This window comes from Camellia sinensis, chromosome 3 (assembly GCF_055761805.1).
Source record: "Camellia sinensis isolate YWXY chromosome 3, ASM5576180v1, whole genome shotgun sequence".
Classification (NCBI taxonomy): domain Eukaryota; kingdom Viridiplantae; phylum Streptophyta; class Magnoliopsida; order Ericales; family Theaceae; genus Camellia; species Camellia sinensis.
Window position 1 is genome coordinate 26,543,482 of NC_138963.1, and position 18,607 is coordinate 26,562,088.

At 32.5% G+C, this 18,607-nt stretch overlaps 1 protein-coding gene across 1 annotated transcript; it reads right to left on the reverse strand.

Annotated features, from left to right (window-relative positions):
* Positions 1-2,464: 2,464 nt before the first annotated feature.
* LOC114313443 (cytokinin riboside 5'-monophosphate phosphoribohydrolase LOG3) lies at positions 2,465-8,140 on the reverse strand. Its single transcript, XM_028259833.2, has 7 exons — positions 7,762-8,140; positions 7,094-7,191; positions 6,900-6,930; positions 5,978-6,077; positions 3,268-3,338; positions 3,009-3,152; positions 2,465-2,794 (listed from the first exon to the last, which is right to left on the reverse strand). Exons 1-7 carry the CDS (start codon positions 7,879-7,881, stop codon positions 2,702-2,704), a joined length of 657 nt encoding a protein of 218 aa, XP_028115634.1. The 5' UTR covers positions 7,882-8,140; the 3' UTR covers positions 2,465-2,701.
* Between the last annotated feature and the right edge of the window lie 10,467 nt (positions 8,141-18,607).

Below are 18,607 nucleotides of genomic sequence, written 5' to 3' on the forward strand. Positions count from 1 at the left end.
AAGAATCAACACTAACAGAGTATACAAAATACACAACCCTATCTGAAGGCACAAGACCCTTAACCAATTTAAAAAACTATGAAAAAGTCCAACAACAAAAAAAAAAAAAAACTCAACGTCAACCTAACTAATGCATTTGGAACACTATTTCTTTCACTGTAGAAATGAACAACCGAAAAGACCCTAGTGGCTAATAAACTGTTGACCTCAAAGAGAATCGGACGCAAGTGCCAATTAGGGAAAGATAACAAAAGGGTTTAAAACATCAAACATAAGGGGGCATCTCACATCGGATAGCTTTTGGATGTGTGTTGTGTAAATATAGTGCCATGGCCCTCACATGGTGAGCAATTGTCTAGTGTGAGTGGTTTGTGAGTCCTGCGCGCTATATTGGTTCAAAAAAATTAATTCCAAGGCCTCCTGTGTGGGCTCACTTTTCAACCCTCTTTAGACCTGGCTATGTCAGGCGAGGCTTTCGGGCTTGGGAGGGTTGGGCTAGGGCTATCCCACATCGGATAGACTTTGAGTGTGCGTTGTGTAAATACAGTGTCATGGCTCTCACCTAGTCAACAATTGCCCAGTGTGAGTGGCTGGTGGGTCCCGTTGTATTGGTTCAAAAAAAAAAAAAAACAAAACATCAAACATAAGTAACATCGAGCTTGTTTGGTTTATATCTCAAGATACAATTTTGTTTGGTTCAATTTTTTGAAAAGAAAATTCCAAAATTACTTCCTCACTCTCTTATACATTAATCAATCAATTATTTTTTCTCTCTCTTCTCTCATTCTCAATTACTTTTTCTCTCACACACATCTATTAAACTGCAACAAAATATCAAATCACCCCAAACTCCAAAACTATTTTCAAAATATACAATTAAACAAACCAAAAAAATGTCTAAACTTTTTTTCCAATTTTTTTTTTTTTTGAAAATTTATGTCAAAAGACAAACTAAAACACACCTATCATTTTTTTTTTTTATGGGTCCTACCAACCAAACAAAACACTATTCAAAGTGGACCTTCAACCCACCTAATGTTTTTTGATAGTTTGTCAGACCACACAACATTGCAAAGAAGCAGATATAAGCCATGAAATGAAACTATCACCAAAATGACCGTTCATTCTGTCCTAAAATGGCCATGGCAAGTGGTCATTTCCTCGTCGACGAATCGATACCGTGTCCCCCGGGTAACCTCTCTCCAACATCTTGTCAATTGTCACTGTCCCATGTGTCAATGATAGATGATGTTTCCTTCTTTTCTTTCTCCATATGAACACAATGAGGGCCCTCTCTCCTCTTGGGCCCCCTTTGGTTATCTATTGTTGGTTGGATTGATGTTGTCTGATGCCTCTACCTCAAACCTTAACATCAAACAAGTACTTCTTCAAAAACCATTTAATTAATCACACTTGCCCTGCCCCACGTCTTGTATTTAACTTGATTTTGGGATTCCCCTCTTTCATATCAACACGCACATGGTCGTAGTAATTCTCAAACTAGTACTTCTTAAAAAACCGACCAGTCTTGTATTTGCCGTAGATTTTGGGATTCTCCTCTTGCATATCAACGTGCTTGCACATTGTCATTCGTGAGGACTAAACCATTGAACTCAGAATACAACTAGGTAGAATCATAAGATTAAGCTAAACTGAAACAAGAGAACTTCAATACATAGAGAAGCCATTTAAAGATGATAGGCTCCGTTTGTTTGGAGAAATAGAGAAAGATTGAGATTGATAGTGAGGTGAGACTTATTATGTTCGTGTTTATTTTGAGAGATGGAGAGGGGATTCGCAATCTCCACCGGATTATGAATTCCCTTTGAGAGGGGATTCAGATGGACCTCCAACACTTAATATTAGAAAAATAGTCTGGATTATTTTTTTTTTTTGTAATTATTTTTTACATGTTGGACATTTTTTTTTAAAACATTAATGTTTAATTTTTTATTTTTTTTATTAAGTAAAAATCATTTTTTTATTTGTTTATTTTTTTCTAGAAATTTTTTATTTTTTATAATATTTTTTACATGTTGGGCATTTTATTTTAAAACATTAATATTTAATATTTTTGTATTTTTTATTTGTTTTATTATTTTCTATAAAAATAATTTAACATTCCCTACACCAACAATTATCATCAAAACAAACACAATTTTACTTAATCCCTTCACTATCAATCTCCCCACTAACTATCCCTTCATTATGAATCCCTTCGTTATAAATCTCTTCCATTATACATTTGAGAACAAACGGGGCAATAGTTTCTTGATTATCCAATGATAGTGGTGTTTAGTCGGTTGCCCCTGTTTTTATGTTTTTATTTTTGTTTTTAGATTATGTGTTTTTCCATTACCTTTTGCGTGAGGATCTACAATACAATCTCTTCCTTTTCATTCCATCATACAAAAAAAATAATAAAAATAAATTACAAAACAAAGCAAAGTACTTGGATAAGCTATAATTAAGAAGGAAAATTTCATATGCATATCTAGTACTTACAAAAAATGGAAAACCAAACTTCCAATTGAAGGGAATAATAAAACTTGACACAGTGAGGTCATTTGCAGCCAGTAATTTACAAAAATTTTAAAAATAAAAATAAAAATCCCTTCACATCAAAAAATATCAATTTTTGTTTTTTTTTTAAAGTTAGCCCATTGTCACTGCTAGATCTGCCTTAAAGCACAAACTCATTTCATCTAGAGATATTGTACTTTTGAGGGTAGCCGAGCTGCTCAATCTCCCAGCTCAACTTTGAAGCGACTCTTTCATGGCGAGGAACGTACTCCTGTAATTACAAAAAAGTAAAAACATACGATGACTAATTTTTTCCACTAATGTCTTACTAAAATAAGCAATTATATCATAAAACAATCAATCTATAGAAACAAACATATGGCACTCATCAAAAAAGAAATGGGTAGCAAACTTCCCTAATTTTAATGCAAAACAGGTATTAAACTGTTTGATGCAACTGTCAAAAAATAAATAATTTAAAATACCTCAAGTTTCTTCACTAATTCCCTAGCTGTTGGCGCTGATACAATGATATGCCGCGCAGTTGGATTTATGAAACCTTCTTCCACAGCTTTGTCGATAAATAGCAGTAGTGAGTTGTAAAATCCATCAACATTCAGCAACCCCACCTGCAAAAAATGAAAAATACAAATAATATGAAGTTATTTGCACAAAATCTGGTTCAATTACAGCAGTGATCCCCAATGTTAGAACAGAATATCAAATTGCAGATTTAAGTATTACCGGTTTATCGTGTATGCCAAGTTGAGCCCATGTTATCACTTCCAGTAGCTCTTCTAGAGTCCCATACCCACCTGCATTATATAACCCGAATTTTTCTTAAGCCCGAGATTATTAATAGTTCCATTATTTTAATAGAAGTAAGAACTCAAGTACAATGCCTTCTCTCTTTTCTTTTATTTTCTTGTTCTTTTTAACATTTTTCTTAAATTGTCCAAACACATCCTGAGGTAGCTCAAGGTTACTACGCCAATAAAGCTGAAGTTTGTCAGTCCGTCTTAAGTTATTAATAAAATTATTAACTTATTGACGAGAATAAATGCTCAGCAATTGTTTAACTTAACCACAATTGCAAGATTCAACACATCCGAGAATCCCACATTAAGAGTTGTTGAGCATTTTGCAGCCCGTGAAGAAATATAGTAGAGATGGAAAAGGACATTCAGCTTCATAAAAAAGCTAAAAGGAAAAGAAAAGAAAAGTGAAGCAAAGAAAAGCAAATGAGATTGAACTGAAGAATTGCAGAAGAGGAACATCCCATGAAGATCCAATGGAATCTGAGGACAAAGACATCTAATAGGCTAACACAATCACCTCTAATGTAAAGTGTTTTAAAAAATATGATTTTACTGTCTGTTCAATCATTTGTGGTTAGGGAAGAATTACTTTGACTAAGAATAATTACTGTCTACTATGTTGCATTCAATGGTCATCATGGTGATGAAAGTTGAATGACCAGTTGGCCCCAACCTTTTTTACATTTTCCAAAACTTGACATTTATTGACCCCATCCTTCTTTAGAACAGGGAACATAATCTTCTGGCAACCTATTCAGGTCATAATGTATCTCACAATCCCATGATCTCCCGCCCCCCCCCCCCCCCCCTCCTCGAGAATTGGGCAATGACCTGGTTTGCCCCCAACAGGTCCTTCCTTCCAACAGGCTCTCCAATTTTTTGTGTTAACGTGTTATATGACCAAAAAAAAAAAAATGATAAAAGTCGGGTCCAATTTTGTGTGTTAACTGGTTGTTAGTTTAGAAAGTGAGTTGGTGTCCCAATGATGTAGTCAAAATGTCTGTTAGGTAAAAGTAGGGTATACTTAAATGTATATGTGAAGAGAAAAATATAATTAAAGAATAACAAGAAAAGACTTTTGAGGCCCACCACCTCCTCTCTCTATCTCTTCGTGCATTGGCTAACTGTGTTGTCGAAGTTAGTAACACTTCTAGCAGCAAATTAACAACAACAATAAACATGCATTGAGGACAAAAGAAAAGAAAACAAAGGGTTAACTGTGCTAATGTCTGATTCTAATGTAATAGGTTCTTGGAGAGCCTATTGGAGATAAGGATTTGCATTAAACAGGATGGATGACAAGTAGCATCCTAGCAGGTTGAAGATGACTCATTATTTGGTGCAGGTGCTATTTGGAAAAAACTATCCGATCAAAGTATGACTATATATATATCTCTTTTTGCCTTCATTTTACCTTGATATGGTAATGGAAACTGTTCTAATATCAGAGGCTATTACTACATTGAAGGACAAAATCATATAAATGAGGTAAAAAACAAAACTAGTTTTATTCAGGATCAGAAGCTCTAATTTTCAGTGTAAGATGTTGATGGGGTCAACAAAGTAGTGTTTGAAAGGATGACCTGTAATCATGTGCCTTGGGGTTTGTGAGGGAAGAAAGTTCAGAGGGTTGTGATCATTTAGGCTTCACACAGTTGCTTTCACAGCATTACCAACACCAGAGATTGTTTTGGACTGTTTTTTTTTTTTTGGAACTAGTTTTAGACTGTTATTTTCCATGGCCATTTTTTGAGGGACTGCAAAACCTACATAGATACATGCATACATACATACAACATATATAATATCCATTATTGGCTGTAATTTGTTAAAAAAAGAAAATCAAGATAACCCCTCACAACCACACCCCTTAAAATAATGAATAAATCAAAGGTGGTGTCATTTCCACTCCACTTTTTTTTTTTTTTTTGTGTGTCACCAGTGGCTCTGTTTGGTTTAGCATATATGAGATGCTTATAATTATTTTTATTTATTTTGAGAGTTTTTTGTGTGTCTCTATTGGCTCTGTTTGGTTTAGCATATATGAGATGCTTATAATTATTTTTATTCATTCTGAGAGTGTGATAGGTTGTTTGGTAATAGAAATAAGAATAATTTAAATAAGTTGATTATCTCAAATTTGAGAGGGGTGCTTTTGTTTTTATTTTTCCCCTTCAATAAAAGGACAAGAAGGGTATTATTATAATTTTATATAATAAAGACAAAAAACAGTCGGTGCATTTGTTTGTTCTCTCACAACTTGTATCAAACAAATAGACTGCAGTTTCTTAAGGAACAAGTTAAGGCAATCAAAACAAATCTGATTATAATCAAGACATGAGTTCTTTGTAGTTTGACTTATAAAGAACAGACGGTTCATATTTTTTCTTATTTTTTTTTCTAGATTACTTTCTTAGTAGCGAGTGATAGATCAAGCATGTATTTACATTTCTACACACTGGTTAAGTTGACTTTTAAGCTACACTTGAAAGAACCAAAACAAAGAGAGAGATAGGTCCAATCTTTGATGGTAGAACTAGAAAAAGAAAAGCACCTGAATGCCTTTTAGCCTGAGTTGATTTGCCTTAGAGTATTAGTGAAAAAAAAAAGAACTTTTTGCAGGGCTTTATACTAACCAGGTAAGGCAATAAAAGCATCAGAATGCTTAGCCATCTCTGCTTTCCTTTGATGCATATCTGCTACAGCCTTCACTTCCCCTACAGTTTCACCAGTTAACTGCAAAAGATGTTAAAAAACTTAAAATATCTTCACAGAGAGAGAGAGAGAGAGAGACTGGAAACATGCATTGGTTGTTGTGCAAATTGTGCAGTGAAGCAATGATGGGGATTGCAGGAATGGTTCACTTGATGCAAAAGCCTTGAGTCCGCAATTTCCAGATCCAATAGTTCATAGACTTATGGATGTGTGTGTGGTAATACAAATACGTATGTGTATTAGATAAGGAGAAAAAAAGCCAAGGAGAAAAAACTAGCTGAACTGAACAAATAAATAGAAAGTCAGAGAAAACATTTGAAACCCAAAAATATACAAAAAATGGTGAAATGCCAGCTACCAAATTGGTGCTATAGATCAGACTATACAGACTGGTTGTAATTCTTTTGTCATGTCCACTTTGGTTGTATAATGGACCAAGAAAGAAACACATCTTATGAACGGAAAACTGAAAAGAAAAAGACAACAGTACAAAGCAAAAAAAAAACTCAAATGAACAAGATATTAAAGGGAGGTGATACGAAAGGAAAATAAAGTAGCTAGACAAAAAGAAAGAAAAAGAAAATGATTGAAAAGAAAGAGAGGAAGATGAGAAAATAACAAAACAACCAAACCTAATCCATGAAAAAGAACTACTACCTCCAAACCCCTCCAACCCAAAAACAAAACCAGAAAATAAAAAAAAAAGCAATAAGAGAAATGACAGTAGTTCAACGGGTTTTTTTATTTTTTATTTTTTATTTTTTATTTTTTATTTTTTATTTAAGTAGTTAATTAAATAAGAAAAGGCTTAAAACTTTTTGGGGGTGTAGCAGAGAGACATACCTCTCGAGGCATGAGCGTCTTGGGAATAACTCTGCAGAGAGACAATAACATGACAAAAAAATTAGTTGTAATAGAGAACAAAACCAATAGCAAACTACAGACCCAACTCATTGATCTTAGCTACTTAATAATGCTTTCTTTATTGATCTTTAAAAGTCTTTTTTTCAGGTCAACAATATTGAAGGAAGTCTCACCCAATGACATGCCGACCACCATCATGAACAGCTTGTGAAATCAAACCCATGAGGCCAATGCTACCTCCTCCATAGACCAGATCAATGTTCCTTGAGACCTTCAAGAGACCAAAGTCAAATCAGCCCACAAAGTGTTTGTAACAATGTCTATGCAAGAAAATAGATTAACCCATTTGAAATAGTAAATCTACCCTAATGAAAAAGAGAAAGGCAAATGTGGATTCCTCAGTACTCCAACAAAAATGGGTTTTGTTGGTACATATTCTTAGCCATATGAAGGCAATGATATGAGACACAGAGAGAGAGAGAGAGAGAGAGAGAGAGAGAGAGAGATGGAGACAGAGAGCTCTGTTTAGAAACAGAGCTGAAGATATTCATTGACATGCAATCCTTTGCTTGAAAAACTTCCAAAGCAGCACAATTGAATCACAAACCAAAAGAGAAAGTAACAAAAGTGTCCCATTCGAATCAAAAAGTTCAAGAAAACATGATTTGAAGCCAAACCCATCTCAAATCCAATAGAAAAACATTGGGAGGAACACATTTTCTGACAAGACCCAAGTTCAAAACAAAGATTTCTCAAGAATCCAAGTTCAAAAAGGGTCAGACGATACCATAAAACAACTCAAAGAAAAACAAGGCCATTAATGTTTTCATGAAAGCAATACCAATTCTTTGCCAAGCTCAATAGCAGCATCTTGGTAGCTGCTCTTCTTGCCCTGGCTACTCCCACAGAAGACACAAATCCTCTTGAACTTGGATTGCTTCATTTCACTCTCTCTCTCCATCACTCACTCTCTCTCACTCTCTGTGCCTCTACAGGTTTTGTTGGGTTACAAACGGCTTAGAAAAAGGAAGAATCCTCTGCCTCCCTCCCTCTCTAATTTTGTATAAACTCTTGCTAAATATGACCTATATAGGCATAGACATAGATATAGATATAAAGAATGTACTAGGCATATATGTATGTATAATATTAGTACATATACGAGTCACTAAAATTACAAGTGGCAACCTGTAATCTTTTTGCTTGACCACTCCTGGTCTGTCCTCTCACCATTTGAGGTGTTTTTATAGACGTTGTTATGGCACGTGAGAATCTTGGCACGCTTGAATCACTACTCCACTGGCACGTGCCAACCGAAATAACACACGCACAAGAACAACTTCTTGTAAACTTCATCAATATGTTTATATTTAGTAAAAATTTCATTTTGTTTTAAATATATTCTCTTTTTTTTGGTTCTTATTATACCTAGAAAGGAATACATTTAGAGTAGATTGAAATGAAAATAGAAATTATATATGATAAAAATAAATAATAGAATGTATTTAAAACAAAATGAAATGAGAATATCAATTCTTTAAAATATTATATTTAATATGCACATGTTTATGCTAGTAAAATGTTGATGATGTACATATATATATTTTGATCCTCCCCTATCATCTTTTATTAACAAAACCAATAGAGATGTCTTTTATTTTTTCCCCCTAAAATTTTATTTATTTGATATGCTTGTGAAGTACGTCATTAGGCTAATGAATTGTTACACAACTTTGATAAAAACAATAAATAAAACATTTGTTTCAATAAAATTTAAAATGTTGTATTACAAGATCGAAGACGGTTAAAAGAAGTCGATTAAACTTTCCTCTAAACTTTCAAGTCATGCTTTCCTTTCTTTTCACCCTTTAAATGAAAGACTTTGGAACTTAGCCTGATCAGCATAAAGGATAAGTCTTGGCTCAGGATAGTGTCTTTGAATAATGCTTCCACTTCCACAATGTGTAAAAGAAAACAGTTTGATAGTACATTTTCATTGCCCTTTTTTTTCTTGGAATAATATTGCACCCAAAACACTTTTATTATTAAAAGGGGAGATTTGATTAAAACTCGCTCATAATAAAATTTTAATGCATTGAGGACAAATATAAAAAGTTTTAATTGAAAAATTCAACACATATCATTATTATCAAAATATACTTACTGAGTAATTTAATATTCAAACTTTAAAATAATATAATTTTTGATGTAGATGTTAATTTTTAATAAAATATGTATTTTTAGAATCTTCTCATCAAAATCTATCAAACAAGGTCTATGTTGACTATGAAATTCTTAAAAAAAATATATATATATCGTCGAAATTGACATAAACAGTAATATGTTATTCTATCTCACAGTAACATATTATTCTGATTCACAGTAACATTTTATTGTTACAAAAAACAAAGTACATAGTAAATGAACCAATCAAAAATATACATACACAACATTTTTAAACTTGTATAAAATAAAATAAAAGTGTTCATCGTCAAAAGAGTTCTATATATATATATGCATGGATAATTTCAATAAAAAAAAAAATTATTCTGTCCTTACTCAGTTATACACCTCCTCCTTAGGAGGTTTATAAAGCAAAATAAATTAGATTGTCTTTTTTACCAAACAAAGGGTCCAATGGAGGGATTTGACTAAATGTCCCTTACTCAAATAGATATAATTTTAGGGAAGCTCTAATTTCTTGGAATCTTTATAGATCTTAGAAAATCTAAATGTTTCTTCGTATATAGAGAAAGAAGCCTAATTTGATACGGTTGTGCTACATGCATCAATTAGTATACATACTAGTGTTATAATATCGTTAATGATCCTATTTATTATATAAATTACAAATATCCAAAACTTCTAAAATTATGCCGCATCATCTGTTGGTACACTAATATGTATACTAATTAATGTATATAACATTATTCAATTTGATATTACAATAATTTAAAGGAAACAATTCTATTATTGCTTTGAAGAACCACTCACACCATTAGACATTTTGATTATTCAATGTTTATATTGATTATTTTCGTTCCCAATGATTTTTCTTGTGTATTGCTGTATCAGTTGTCTTGTTTTATTTATGAATAATGTGCATGCCATGCGATTAATGTTTTGAAATTGACAAATTACACTGACCACCTCCTTGTTTTCATATTCTGAAATTTAATTTACAAATAAAACCTGAATTATTATAACTTTAATTTAAATGTGTACTTGATTTATTTAAACTAGAATAATTTGCTATATATTGTGATATCAACTCACAGATGTAGCTTAAACAACACCAAACCCATAACTAATCACTAACCAGTTAAGAACATTATCATTCATTGCTAAACAAACTTCTCAAACCAACCAAAAACAAACTTTCTAACAAAACCATAATTTGACAGTAATTAATAAGGTCTCCAATCAAATGGAAAGTTAGAATGTGTCCATTCAACATGTAAAGAAAAAAAGCAGGCGTTGGGTTTTGTTCACCTTCTCTCTCCAAACCAAAAAAAGGGTAAAAATGGACATTGTGAGATGGGTATATATTACTTAACTATACCCACACCGTATACGTATTCACAGAGAGAGACATTGTATGGGCGCATAAATGGTTAAATTCAGAATTTCAGATGATCCCATAAAGCATGTGTAGTATATTTATAAGTACATAGAATTAAAAAAACAAAAAGAGCATATGACATTTATTTCAAGTGTGACCTACATCATGTTCAAAATGAATGTGAACCAGAAAATACATTTTTTACACACTTTTTGTGTTCTAATTTTTTATCTATATTATTGTGTATATAAAGAAATATGATATAATAAACATGTTGGTGTATGACATGTCACCTTGCACCCTCATCCACAGTTTCCCACACGACACAGTTGTTGTAAGCATAGGAAACATTTTTATTTTTATTTCATGCACCATTCCCTTCCTCCATATCACCCACACTTCACTTCACCAAGCATGCTGTCCCCAGCCCTAGCCCCATACATCCCTCTACTAATTGCATTTGCCTCTTCTCCTCCTATCGCCATTATCTTCCCCCACCCTCACAATCATCCCCATCTACATTATATATATACAATTCTTTATTCATTATTACATCCCAAAATAACCCATTTGTTAATTTCTTACTATAATATGGGTTTCACAGATAAGCTATTTCTGTAATTTCAATCCACCGTTGTAACTTAAGTGTCATAAGCTCTCAAATTATGAAAATAGTCTTTTAGCGCAAGAGGTAAAAGACCCTCTCTAAACTCTGGCAAAAATCTCATTCACTGTGACTATTCTTTTCAATTACGGGTTTTAACATAGTAGATTAATTTCACCATTTAAAAAAAAAAAAATAGATTAGATTCTCGCAACAAAAAAGGCCAAAAGAAGAACACGAGATACATTTTACTAATTTCAAAATATTTTTTGACATTTTTAATTATTTTCAAAACATTTATCATATTAATACCAATACTAAACAATATTCACGGAGCACTCATTCGCATTTGCCTTTAAAAAATAACTGTAAGTTGTATTATTTTCTAAATATTATTGATCATATACAGACACATTGATGATTATTGGGTGAATAGATGGAAAAATAATAATAATAATAACCAATGACATATATAATTTTCTGATCGTTAGTTAGTTCATTGCTGTAATTTTATGACTATTTTAGTTGCCTAGATTGCAGGAACTGAGCTCGTGGTCTTAAATTAATAATGTGTATTAATTAATTAATACTCTCAAACCAATGTGGAGATTAGTATATTCTTTAGTTTAAAATAGACATCCCCAATCCCCAAGTCACCCTTTCTGGCTCTTCTTCCTCTTCATTTTTTTCCAAGTCTTTTTGACTGTGTCTACAGTAGGCCCACTTCATAAGTATTGAGATTATAAACTTATAATTACTACACTTCTTAATTTAATTAAATAATTAGTGGGGAACTGAGTGAGCATGTACTCATAAATTATATAAGTGTGAGTTGTGCATGCTTGCATGCGCATTGGTTGATCGCATGTTTTTGTGTGTTTGTGGAAGAATTAGCTTCCACCAAGGAATTTGTTTAAGAAACAATAATGACACTAGTTTTCAAATACAATGTTTGAATTTTTTTAATTATTGGATCGATTTAATTTTTTTTTATAAATGATATATATGGATTTCATAAAATGAACTTTTTTTTATGAATGGTATATATTGAGGGTTTCATAGAATGAATGGTTTGGATCATCAAAATAAGACTCGTGATGGGCTCTGCAAGTCTCTCAAGTTCTCTAGTTTAATTTAAACTGAAATAAGTCCAATTCTAAAAGAAATTAGTTGCTCAAACTTAAGATATCGTGATGGTAACAAATACAGCAAGAAGACAAATTAATGCACTTGATCTATAAATTGTGTGGGGATGCAAAAATGGGCATATAATGGGTATAATACCTAGTTTTTTGGCTGTACTTTTATTTTTATTTTTATATGTAGAACTTCACATCTCTTTCTTTAATCTCATTAGAGGTAAAAACCTTGTCATTGTTGTATTGGTAGCATGAATTCGTGTCACAGAAGCATCCTTTCTAAAAATATATAGAGTTAAGGTTGTGTACATCTTATCTTTCTTAAATCCCGTTTTAATAGGAGTTTAAGTTGTATTTATTTTTATTTCAAAGATTAATTGGTGAATGATAAATTGATAATAATAGTATATCAGCATACAAATACCCATTTTATCAGTTTTGATTAGTTAAATTTGTCTGAGATTCTTCTTATAATAACCAAAAAAACATCTTCTTATGTAATAATTATGATCAAACAATAGAAGAAAAATAAATGCATAGTCAATAAGGGCGATGAGCAAAAGAATTGAGTTTTCTAACTAGAAGACAACTCATCATAATCCATTGGATGACACAAACAAATACAAGGCAACAGTCACAACTCAAGCAGAACATCAAATGGAACATCAATTCAAGTAAGTATAATGGTGGACAAAGCTCACTGTCATGGTCCTAAGTCCTAACAATTGGAATTGTCTTAAAGTTCTATCAAATCAAATTAAAAATATCAAATCAAATTAAAAATAAACAAATGCTTATTAGTCAATCTCTAACATGGGTTTGTTGGTAAACACATAGATATACCACTAAAGTAAGAAATAAAACATTGTTTTGCCTCTTTGATCGAGTGCCTATTTATCAGTAGAATATTTTAGACTTATTTATGCTTTTTTTATTTTATTTTATTATTAATTATCGTGTAAGTCGTAATCAAAAGATACAAGCGGTTTGACATAAAATTTCAAAAATATCAAAAAGTCATAAGTAGCAAATTAAAGTTGCAACAAAAAATACCTAAGCCAGCTAGTATGAACACTAAAAATAGGATTGAAAATGCTGGTATATATAATCAAAATTATCAGTAAGTAAATATAAGATGGAACACCATTTCTTTTTCTTTTTATTTTTTATTTTTTAAATTCTAGTGAAATGGAACAACATTTGGTGTAAGAAGCATGTGTACGACTTCAATAGCAAGGTATGAGAAAGCACCAGCTATTTTTTTAATATATATATATATATTATATTGTTGAAACAATTTCTGAACCTTCATGCTGTGCATACACTACAACAAAAGTTGCCTATAACCACGTTTTTTAGACAACGTTTTTTGACAAACGCCGTGGAAGGTGTAAAGTGAGAAACACGCGTTATCCTCCTATAAGCACACGTTTCACTTTATAACGGTGCTTTGTCTCCATTTCTCTTTCCTACTTTATCATTCTCTGTCTATCATTTTCTCTAGATCTAGGGTTTTCTGTGTCTCTTCTCAGGCTCCTTGAGAGATTCATCAAGTTTGATTTCGATTACTTGTTCAGATCTAATTCTAATTCCATCGATTCTTGAATCGATTTTGTTGAAATTTCTTGACCATTTTTTGTTTTTCTAGATTCTAATTCTGATAATTTTGTAGAGGAAGATGGGCCGGTTGAGTTGCACGAACGCGAGGTTACGAGACCGAGGAGTGAAAAAGGTTTGAGATCATGGATTGGGATCGAGACATGGATCGAGACCAAGACTGGTCGAGTCGAAGGAAGAGAAGGAGACGAGATCATGAATACTGGGTTTCTAGAGGGATTCTATCTGGGGTTTCGAGCACGATGGCGTTGGATGCGCCCTACCTGTTGAAGCTCCTCCTAATGTTAGTTCTCCCGCCGTTACCACCCCTCTGGTCTCGTCCTCTCTCTCTTTCTCTCTCTCTCTCTCTCTCTCTCTCTCTTGCTCCATCAGATCTGGTCTCGAACACATGATTTACTATCTTCCTCGCTCTTCGATCTGGCCTCTCTTCAGTCGAATTGTACTCTTTTTAATCTTTTCAGTTGATATTTTTGGTCTGCTCTCTTTTCAATAGAATCTCATTCACTTTGATCTTTATGTTTTTCAATCTCATTATTTTCAATTTTTTCAATCTATGTTTGTATATTGATAGAACATAATTTTATGTATTTCTAATGAACATAGGTAATTAGACTATGCTATTCCTTTTTGTCTTGAAGGAAGAACATTAGAATCCTTGAATTTTTTTATTTTTTATTTTTTAAATTCAGATTAAGGGTAAGAATGAGATTCAGCCCAGTTGATGTGGGAGCCATGAGAAGATGATAAATTGATTACTAGTATGAAGTAGTTAGTCTTGTTAGTATAAATTGGGTATTGCATGATACAATGCTAACAAATTGGCCTGTGAAATGACAAAAAAAAAAAAAAAAAAATCATGCTTCGCTGCCTTTCACCTAGATGGTAGAGCCCTGTTTTGTGGTTTGGATGATAGTTTAAAGTTTCTGATCTCTTCCATTTTAAAATTTTATGAATTGGTTTTGGTAAATGAAATAGCCTTTACACATCCATGCCCCCATGTACTGCAGGTTTACTCAGCAGCTTTTTTCATCTAGTTCTTTTTAACTCATTTGATTTTTTTTGGTAAATGAAATAGCCTTAATTTTTTTTTTTTTTGGTCAACTTAACCGCTCTGAGCAGAAATGTGATCTCCGGGAAAATTCTTTGGCAAAAGTTGGGAGTCAAAGAAGGAATGCTTCACATTTCCGCTGCTCGTCTCCAGATTACGAGACTAAAGAAATACAAAATATATACGTGGACAGTAAGTATTTATTTTTACATGGAAGTTGCTAATTGGGGTTTAGCCAAAAATGTCTTCATATTTGGATTTCATTGTCATTTATTTGAATTCATCTATTGGCAATATGGTGTTGATTGAGAGGTTGTAAACATAATGACTGGATCTTCTGTTTGGTGTTTATAAATTTACATTAATGTCTCTAATTGTTCTGAACCGATATCAATATCTTACATGTCCATTGATGTTACCGTATCTTTATGATAGTGATAAATCTTCAATATGGTATTATATTCCTTGGGGCCACACTTAAAGAGAAACAAAAAAAAATCTCTACATAAATTTTTTGCATCTTTCCATTCATTAGATTTTTAACATTAAGTGTTTCTGCCCTTGGAATTATTGGCATCTAGTTTTAATTTCTTCCTCGAAGCAATATTCCTCCATCATGTGCTTTTCCGGTATGATTTATTTCTGCCTCAGTCCCTTATGTTTGGGTATTGATCTCTGCTGACTTCAGAGACATACTTGACCTTTTTGTCTATCAACTTGATCAACCAGTATCAGATTGGAAGTTGACCCGTTCTAAACTGATAGCACCTTCAGCTAAACTTTTTGCACATTCCATTATATTCTCATTGTTGCTTTGTGAGATTTTCCTCTGGAAAATGAAATCTAGGGATTCTTTACCAATTGTGTTAATAAACCTATATTTTGAGATCGGAACTTTGCTTATAATTTTAGCATATTGGTTCTATTTCTAGAAGTTGTTTACTTTTTTCAGAAAGAAGGGGGAGATTACTTGATGAAACTTCTTTCTAAATTAATTTTTGAAATTTGTTTGTCAAAAAGCTTTCTGAAAACTTCATTTCCTTTCCAGTTTGAAATTCTTCAAAAGAAAGACTAATATAGTGAAACAGCATGTTCTTAAACTCCATGTCATTCCAATCCTGAATTCTCTTACTATTTTCCATTTTTGAATTTTTGGCAGATCAATGCCATTTATATTTGAGCCTTGTCAAAGGATATAGAATTATAAACATTGTTCCCTACATACATTTTAAATTTGATTTCTCATTCCTTGTGTTAAATCCTATGAGTTTAACAATAGATACACAACCTATGAGCTTTTGATTACATATATACGTCATTATAATAATAATTTGTTGCTCAAAATATTGATTTTTTTTCAATTATTTGTAGGTAATGAGCCCCTCAATGGCACTGAAGGGGACAAATTCAGTTAAAGTTGTGAATGGAGGTTTGCAATCAAATGCTATCTACACAGTTTTTAAAGACACGTTTGATAGAATCGGATTCATTTAGAAATCTCAGTGAGTGTGAAGTCAAAGAGCTTACCTCCTCCTCACTTCTTGATGGTATTTAGATGAAAGTTGTTGGGGTTTATAAAATAGTGGTACCAAGACTTTCAAATCTTGTTCTAGTTTTGCTAGTCATGAAAAAGGAAAAAAAAAAGGTGGTTGTTCGTGAAAGAAAGTAAAGTATGCCAGGGGTAGCTGCATTAGTGGGTGGGTTATTATTTTAATGATAACTGCATTCTTTAAATGAAATATTGCAATCTACAGCGAAATTACTAGAAGTTGTGTACTCATTACAATCTATACACTTTTTATATATAATGTCAAGATTGCAAGTTAACCTAAATGATTCCTCTTTCCTAGTTGACTTCTTTAATAGAGGTTCTATGGATATCATGATAGTAGTGTAATGTGATTGGGAATGCAATGAAAATGTGTTGAACATTGCGATAGATAGAATGATATAACAGATAAGAATAAGACTTTGTTGAGTTGTAGATTACTTGTACTTGGAGTGAAGTAATACTCATAAACTAAATGACCACAACCTCCTGAAGTTGGCCTGCCTTTCTGCCAAAAAGAGTATAAATTTGTATGTCTTGAATATTAAATCTTTGACCTTCCTGTCCACTAACAATTATCAATTTACTTTCTCTGAATTTTTAAATCCTTCATATATTCTGTGAGAGCTTCTGAGCCAAGCTTGCTTTTATGGCTTCATCTTTTTAAATCAATTGTTATATGAAGAGTTGGTTTGATTCGGATCAATGGCATGCTCCTAGGGTCTGCAGAATGGGGAAGTAATGGCAAAAGAAGAGTACAAACAGTAGTAGATATTTAAAGGGAGGATGATATCTTGTGGTGTACCTAACAATGATCTAGCCAATGCATGTTGTAACTAACCTAACCTTTACTATTGCTTGTCATGTTAAACCATATAATACAATGACATCTTTGAGGAGAGAAAATTAAGAACAACCTTCTCGTCAGTTCAGGAGTTGGCTTAAATTCTCTCGATAATGTTAAACCATATAATTAATGTATACAGATACAAATGATTATTTTCTTGTGTTGCAGCTGAGAAAATATATTTTTGATGTCTATATTATTACATGTGATGACCAGCATCTAATTCATGCTCAAATTATTGTTAATCCTCATTTTCTGAGGTTAGATTTAATTTATGGACTGAGAAGTATGCAAACTTGTTTCTTGAATTGCTCTAAGGACATAAAAAATTCCAAGTAGTGGCAGATTTCTTATGTGGCTTGCAAAAAGAAATCTGGAATCGAAGAATTATTTGGGACTTGAAATACGGAAGAAAGTATGGGGACAGATTCCTTGGTTATCAAATCCTGTTGAGAATTCTTCTGATTGAGTTAATGTATAATTGCATGGTTTAAACAATTCATTTATAGTCATACCCAGGACCCTTGATGTTAGTTTCCATCCCGGTGAGTCCCCTTCTTGTACTGGAACATTCTATGAGAAATGCTTTTCACATTTTCATGTAGGAAGGATTTTCTTTAATGGTTAGATTGTATGGTTGTTGTTTAAATTAAAACTTATAATTATTGGTATGTTATTTTTGCAGTGTCCAGACCCTCATTTCAAGAAAAAGTATCATAAAAGAAGGGTTTTGCAAAAGCCTTTAGTGGAGTCTATTGTAGACAGTTTAATGCCTGGAGGATAGGTATTGCTCAACATATCAATGATTTTGCAAGAGTGGTCATATTTGCTAGAGCTAGTGAATGCATTTGCATTATAAATGCTTTTTTCTACAGGCTGGACAAACTATTTATTTAATTATTAGTTATCTGATTATGACTTATAAATGAATTGTTTTAAGTGTTGTTCTGTTTGACTATAAAAAAAAAAAATTGACGTTCTGTGTAAACATGAATTTACTTCTTGGGATCATGGAGACCTTAACTGGATGGAATTTTATCAGGCCAAATCAGTTCCTTGTGTTGATTCACTCTTTGTGATTGTTTGAACCACCGGATATAGAACCAGTCACTTTTATTTATCTCTTATGTACAGGGGTTGGGTAATTTGTGTATAGCCAAGTGAACTATGCTTATATTTAGTTGAATATGATAATTGATATAGACCCTCATTAAACTTTAGGCCTCCTGTGTGCTATGTATGATTCCTAGTCTTGTCCTGCCAAAAAGGAAATGCTAAACATACAAATTTTTTATGCAGAAAAGTCATGCAGAGTTGCAAT

Bases quoted from the DNA above. Each gene is read 5' to 3' on its own strand.
- LOC114313443 (XM_028259833.2), bottom strand. From the start codon at position 7,881: ATGGAGAGAGAGAGTGAAATGAAGCAATCCAAGTTCAAGAGGATTTGT. The intron at 7,192-7,761 runs GTATTGCTTTCA...GGTCTCTTGAAG, and splicing joins TTGAGCTTGGCAAAGAATTG to GTCTCAAGGAACATTGATCT. The intron at 2,795-3,008 runs GTATTTTAAATT...TTGTAATTACAG, and splicing joins AATTAGTGAAGAAACTTGAG to GAGTACGTTCCTCGCCATGA.